The 7,377-nt window shown below is 38.9% G+C and overlaps 1 protein-coding gene across 3 annotated transcripts in view; it reads right to left on the bottom strand.

Annotated features, from left to right (window-relative positions):
- Positions 1 to 1,162: 1,162 nt before the first annotated feature.
- FRZB (frizzled related protein) overlaps positions 1,163 to 7,377 on the bottom strand; it is a 29,936-nt gene continuing 23,721 nt past the window's right edge. For 2 of the 3 annotated variants that reach the window (XM_036320697.1, XM_036320696.1), the window contains 3 exons: positions 5,928 to 6,132; positions 5,082 to 5,145; positions 1,163 to 1,576 (listed from right to left, as the gene is read on the bottom strand). In XM_036320697.1, the coding sequence (XP_036176590.1) occupies positions 1,460 to 1,576; positions 5,082 to 5,145; positions 5,928 to 6,132 (386 nt within the window). In that variant the 3' untranslated portion in view covers positions 1,163 to 1,459. The other variant, XM_036320698.1, reaches the window with a different exon arrangement.

Genomic DNA, 7,377 nt, shown 5'->3' with positions numbered 1-7,377 from the left:
ACATAAAAATGGGAGGGAATGAGAATTTCCAAAGATTGGCACGGGCTCTAAAGAATCACACCGAAGGAAGTAAAAGCATCACTTGTCCCCGTCCCCCCCCCCCCCCCCCCATGGTCCTTGGAGATCGCACTGCAGTTTGGGTAACGAGAAAGTGTACTTGTTTCAAAATCAGAGTATTTGGTTCAAAAGTCAGAGTAGCCTCTCTCCTGAAAACCTTAATTCCTTTTTTTCCCCCCATGACCTTTTACTTTTATTTACTGAAGTGTTCTACAACTTCTTAGTCAACTTTGAAATTTTTTACTTGGCTGGGCAATCTTGAATTTCCTTTAGGTTACAAAATAGATTTGCATATAGTACCCTCTTCTAATTGTTTTCAACTTTTTTCATAATTCCTTTTATTAGACCTCTTTTACTGAGCATTAGGCAGCACAAACCCAAATGATAAAGTACAGGCCAGTGCATAGGCCTGTAATTCAGTCCGGCTGAATGTGAGTGTGCAGACACACACAACCCTTGCACAATTTACCATCCTGCAAACTACAGCATTTTATAGAGCTCCGTACCTTTTAAAAACAACACATACATACATACGTTCTTTTCTCGGTCAATGCAGCAAGTCATTTTTAAAGGAAGTAGAAAAAAAAGACTCACGCCAATGGGTTTGTTTAAAATTAAGCAGAGCTATGCTGATAACAGATGTCTAGTTGTAATTCACTTCCCTAAGGCTGTCGAATATATGTATTCATAAACAAATCAAATGAATTGCCAAGAGATAAATGCTACTGTTAACACCCCATCAGCTACTGGTTTCAGTTGTGCTTCTCAATCAGGCAAAATGTTCTTTCCCCAACTCCTCTATTTATTTTGCTTCCTGCCAATCTTGCAAATAATTCGTCTTGTGTGTCTTTTCCTCATAAATGCTTCCTGCAGCTTGATTGCTTTGCCTATGCAGCATTTTATTTCAAACTGCTATTTTACCTTTGTAAACATGTAGGACTTTCTAAGCTTGAGGAGAATGCCCAAAAGGCATGCAAACACCAGACTGTAATTAGATCAGCTGAGTCTATTGGACAGCTTATTTAGCTTTCTCTCTTTGTATCCAATGTTGCATTCCCAGTCTCGGTGCAGAGCAGTAAATGAACATTTACTCCAGCAAAGAGGCCCTGGTATCCACATGTTTAATTTATTATTATTGCAAAGAACAGTTTTCCCATGACTAGTGAAATAGAATACATATCATATATTTAAGGATCTGTACCCAGACCACAAAAAACGGGGGTGGGAAGGAGGAAAGAGAAAAGCAGAAAACAAAAGAGAAAATAGAAGTAATATCAGTTACCACATGAGTTTTTGTGGTAAAAAATAGAATATGACGTGCAATAGTGCAATTTTCCTTTGCTAGTCCAGCAATGCAAGTCTTCATAGGAAGTCCACCAGCGTTCTTTCCGCGTTTCAGGATTTAGTTGCGTGCTTGCCGGGGGTTGGAGTTCCTGCCAGACTTCTGACTCTGCGTGGAATCACTATGGCTAGAATCACTTTTATTCAGTCCAAGGTGACGGAGCTTCATATCCCAGCGCTGTGAGATTTAAAACAGAAAGTGGTCGCGTGCGCATGTTACCAGGGTTGTCACTTCTGATTCTCACAACTGAGTAAGACTGCAAAGTCAGGTCTCAAAAGCATTTTACTACTTTCCAAAAGTATAAGCTCTATGTCCCAGGATAACAATGAAATTGATGCTGTATGAACATAATTCTCAGATTTTAAAAAGCACAAACTTGGCTACCTAGACCAATAATGCTTTCATATCAAACCTTAAGCTTAAAACTTCCACGTCAGTAAATGGTGACACAAATCTGTTGCTACCTGTGAAATTTCCTGAAATAAAAAAATACAAGTCTGGCCCTTTCCAGGTGGTCAGCAAATGGAAGCTTTACATAGACAATTTGAAGGAAGAGCTATTTTTCATCTTCCTCTCTTCTAACATAAAAGGACGGATAGCCCTTTTAAAATCCATGTGATCTGAGCAATGAAAGAAAAAGAAAATTTAGGTTGGGAATAGGGTCTCTTAAAAATAGTTTTCTAAGTAGTACCTACCAAGGGCAAGTTTCTGCCCTCATTCTCAGTTTTACAAAGCAGTCATTACCAACCTTTTTAATAACCACAAACAAGTTTACTAATGCTTCAGATGAACAATGTGATGAGGTTTACATGGAATATAATGAATTAAAAGGGAGTTACATTATGAATATTATAAGCAGTAACAAAGAATAAAGACTATAGCAATACTTCTCAAATTTCAATGAATAGAGAAATAACCTGTAGATCTTGATAAATTGCAGGTCAGATTCTCATTCAGTGGGCCTGCAATGGGGCCTAAGATTTTCATATTTAACAAGCTCCCAAGTGATGCCAACATTGCTGGTCCAGGGACCACACTTTGAGTAGCAAGGAGTGAATATCAAATTCTAACTCCATCGGTTACCATGCAAAGTTTCTTAAACTTACTCCACCTCCCTTTCATCAACAACACATTGAAATTAATAATAGAATCTGCTTATAAGACTGTTCTGAAGAATAATAGATGATAAATGTATAAAGTGCTTAGTTCATAATAAATTATCATTTTTCAATTACCAAAAGTAATTCATTTTAGACACTTTCTTCCACAGTCTTATTGTTTTTCATATTAAAAAACAGTCTGGCCGAAACCGGTTTGGCTCAGTGGATAGAGCGTCGGCGGACTGAAAGGTCCCAGGTTCGATTCCGGTCAAGGGCATGTACCTGGGTTGCAGGCACATCCCCAGTGGGAGATGTGCAGGAGGCAGCTGATCGATGTTTCTCTCTCATCGATGTTTCTAACTCTCTATCCCTGTCCCTTCCTCTCTGTAAAAAATCAATAAAATATATTAAAAATAAATAAATAAATAAATAAATAAATAAAGCAGTCTGATTCTCGGTTCTCCAAGGCAGGGCAAATATCTTAATTTGAACAACCTACTATAACAGAGACTTAAATAAACAACCACTTGCATGGAAAAACATAAAAAGGTTTTTATTTAATTCTTGATCTAGCTACTGAAAGCAAAAAAAATCAGTTAAATGAGCAACTCTTATATTAAAACACACACACACACACACACACACACACACACAATAGTGTCTTCCACAAAACTATTTTTCCCATCCTCAAATTAACTGGAAAACTAAAGATCTCAATTATTCTTTTTTATAATGAAAGATTATTTTTCCTTCCCTCCCATCACTATTTATTCCCTCTGCGCCCTCTAATAATTCTAATCAAAAGAGATTTTTCCAGCCCAGCCGGTGTGGTTCAGTGATTGAGCATTGACCTATGAACCAGGAGGTCATGGTTCGAGTCTTAATCAGGGTACATGCATGAGTTGCGGGCTCAATCCCCAGTGTGGGGCCTGTAGGAGATAGCCAATCAATAATTCTCTCTCTTCATTAAAATTTCTATCTCTCTCTCCCTCTCCCTTCCTCTCTGAAATCAATAAAAACATACATATTTTGTAAAGGTTTTTCCACAATCAAGTTTACTAATAACCAAGGACTTTAGTCCTAAGTAGCTACATATGAATTAAATTGTTGAGCATATGTAAACCTAGACTAAGAATACAAATAATTTCACAATAAAAACTCTGTGTGAGTCCCCTATAGAAAGCAATAGGAAATATGTTTGCCTTACTAAGCAACAGGACAAACATGCATCCTGGGTCTTTACATGATGATAACTGTTTTGGTACCAGGGATGTTAAAGCTCTTCCATCTGGTACAGGAATTTAGGACACATTCCTGTTCTGCATTAGCAAGCAGAAAACCAAATTAAAAGGACAGTAGAGATTCCAAATACTGAAGAAGAGCCACTTTTTAATGAACACCAAACTAATTGAAAAGAGATACAAACAGAGAATTCTCACAAGTCTAAACTTGAAGTATATCTCACTTTTGACAAATATCGGGGGTAGGGGGGGAGTAGAGCTTACTGGAGGGCAGTTTCTCCCTGCAAAATAATACCCTCTACATTTTTGTAGGTCACTTGAACTCGAATGTTTCTGCTGCGCCGAGTGCCAGATGTATAAGGTAAACTGCCCAGGGGTTCTTTAACTTACCCTGTAAATGTTTCCCAACCCTTCAGACTCACAGAAGGAAGAGGATGTATTATGTTTGGTATAATTTCCACTCTCCCCACCCCCACCCCACCCACTACACACACACACCATTTTCAATTCTTTGCCCCTCTATATATTCTCCCATGTTCTTTGACACTGATTTGCTTAGTATAGTAAGAAGAAATGGAAGCTTTTATTTAAAAGGTAATTTACAGTGCTTTTTAAAAAATGCAACACTTCCAGAATTTAAGGTTCACTGGCTCAGAAATAAAGCTACATGACTGCTCTACGGAGCTTATATGTACAGATGAATGTGGCTTCTTCACCTTGTACATAGGAAATGGTGGCACTGAGACAATATTGGTAGTTTCCTACTCATTCTTTCTTCTCTTCTGTGACTCAAAGAACTGCAATTTGTTCAAGGACACAATATGCCCAGCTAAACAAAACTATAGTTCCCAGCCTCTCTTGCAATTAAGGACGGACATGAGACCCAGTCGTATATAAATGTTGCTAGATGCAGCACTTGGAAACTCCTTTTTACCTCTCTTTTCTTTCTCCCTAAAATGTGTGATGCTGGAGGTGGGGCAGCTCTCTTGTGACCTCCAGGTGAACATGAGTATGGGAGGAATATCCTTAAAAATGGCAGAGCAGGAAGCTGGAAGGAACCTGGGGCTCTAAAAATAATGTGGAGTCACCCTACCAGACTGGACTAACTACAACTAGAATTCGCATTGTGAGAAGTTAGGCAACTATAGTTACATTTCTCATATGCATACAGAGAACTTCCTAAATGAAATCAATATTAAAAGCAAGCTCAGTCTTTGGAATTTTAAATATATATACATATATCAGATTTTAATATTTCTCATGGAGTTGAGCACAGCCACTTCGTTTGTGACAAATGGCTGGTTTTCTGTGTATCACTTTAAACATAAAACAGAGGCTTACCTTAACTTTTTTACCCAGTCGATCCTTCCATTTTTCAGCAATAGAACCCTCCACCAACAGTAATCTGCATTTTTTAAAGCAAGCACATTTGAAAATTAAAACATACTACTGAAAATTACAAGGAACCATTGCAAAGACTTACCTGCTTATTGTAGAATAGAATGACCATGTTTTAGAACAGTAATTTTTTTTAGAATAGTAATTTCTTTTTCATCTTTATTGTTGAAAGTATTACAGATGTCCCCTAGTTATCCCCACTGACACCTTCTAGCCCTCACCTGCCCCTCCTTCCCAGGTCTTTACCACAATATTGTCTGTGTCCATGGGTTATGCATATATGCATACAAGTTCTTTGGTTAATCTCTTCCCACCCACCCACCGCCCCCCACCTTCCCTCTGAGATTCTAGTCTTATAACAGTAATTCTTAACCATTTGGGAGCCATGGATCCCTTTAAGAACAAATGAAATGATGACCCCTCTCCCCAGAAAAATGCACACCCACAAATTATACACATATACCCTACCCCGTACTTGCAATTGAGTGGCCCAACTAAAAACTATCTGTAATCCCCTAGTGGGCACACAGATCCCAGGTTAAAAATCCCAGAGTAAGATCTCTAGAGAAGGACAGTAGGATAGGATAGGCAGAGAAATTGTTCTGAATCCTTAACCCTTTGCGGTCCAATGTTATTTTTGGAATTCTAACAGTCTGGTCCAAATTAATTGACGGGATTGAATGTTGAACTTTTTAATGTTCTTATTGCTCGACTTTGGACCTGCTCCTAGCGCCTGGTCTGTCGAGTCAGCCTCGAGGTTGGACCAAAAAGGGTTAAGGAGCGGATTACCTGGAGCGCTCCTCATCTTCATAGCCCATGATGATATACTCCTCATTAACATGCAGTGGAGGACACAGGCAGCCAGAGCTGGTGTACAGGTTAACCGTGTCCCTTGGAATGTTCACCAGAGAAGACTTCAGGATCTCCTTCACCTCGACCACCGCAGTCACGTCATGGCACTTGGTCTTGACCTCTTTAACTTTAGCCCGAATGACTGGGTAAAAGACAATGAAGCTGATATGGTCATGTGATCCACAATAGGTGCCACCTTCAAAAAGGACAAGTAGGCTCCTGTCTAGTCAGTTCTTCTCTACTTGATGCTCAATGAATGGAGAGGAAAAGTCAGCCAGATTTCTGTCCTAGATGTTAGTGAGTGACACACTGCACAGCACACCTGTCCCCTTAATGTTCAGCCCTGATCGCCTTCCAATTAGTGTACAAATATAGTTGTGTGTGTGTGTATTTCATTGAGAACAATGCATCTATATAATCAAAGGTCGGGTCAATCTGAAGTAATTTTCCTCCAAAATTTCATTTGGAGGTGTGAATATGGTGTCCGCAGTTTCCACTGCTGCCAACAGGAACTTAAACTTTATTGATTTCACTATATGTAAAGACCTAGTACTTAAATAAGCTTCGTTTCCTTGTCAGTATTATTTTATCGGGTCTATTAATGGATTCTCTAAAGAGTTGGGGGTCTCATTAGTGTTATAAAGATGTCCTGTTCTGCTGTGTTTCCAAACTGTTTCTGTGACCTTTTCACCTTCCTCACTTTAGCTCCCTGTTTAGACACCAGTGCCTTTTTCCTTTTGTTTCAGTACAGATTTTCTTTTATACGCTCCTGTAAGCATTCGACTTTTTTTTTTTAGTAAAAACAGTCACCACTAGATCTTGCTTCCTCCATCCTCTTTGAAATCAGACCCTCCAACATTCCTTCCCCTATGTGCTATGGAATACAGTCTAACATGTCAATTGCATTCACCTACCTCTCTCAATGGATATACTGACACCCAGTTTATCTCACAAGCGCTGGCTTCACTGCCCAATATACAGACAAACTGCCTTAAAATAATCAATTCAGTGGCAAAGTTGAAGTATTTGACTCATAATCTAGCAAGTACAGATCTGCTTCTTTTCTGTATTTCTCCTCTTTGGAGGGGCCAAATTCTTTAGATTCCTACTTGTGGTAAAGGAGCTCTTTTTTTTTTTCTTAAAGGGGGAGTTTGAAAAAGCCAAGAAGTAAAAAATGTCAATTTGTAAGAAGCCAATGGCTCTCTCCCAGGCACCCTCATTGCTCTAGCTCAATATCCATGGATATTACATGGAGAAAAATATGTGTCCAAATGAATCCCCTTTTTAAAAGCCCCTTAGGCACATATCAGCAGATCACTTTCATCTGAGTCACCACATATTTTAGAAGTTTTGGGCTCAAAAAAAAAAAAAGGGAAAAAAGTAACCC

The sequence above is a fragment of the Myotis myotis genome, unplaced genomic scaffold (genome assembly GCF_014108235.1).
Source record: "Myotis myotis isolate mMyoMyo1 unplaced genomic scaffold, mMyoMyo1.p scaffold_m19_p_8, whole genome shotgun sequence".
Classification (NCBI taxonomy): Eukaryota; Metazoa; Chordata; class Mammalia; order Chiroptera; family Vespertilionidae; genus Myotis; species Myotis myotis.
This window is presented reverse-complemented; position numbering and strand designations above follow the sequence as displayed.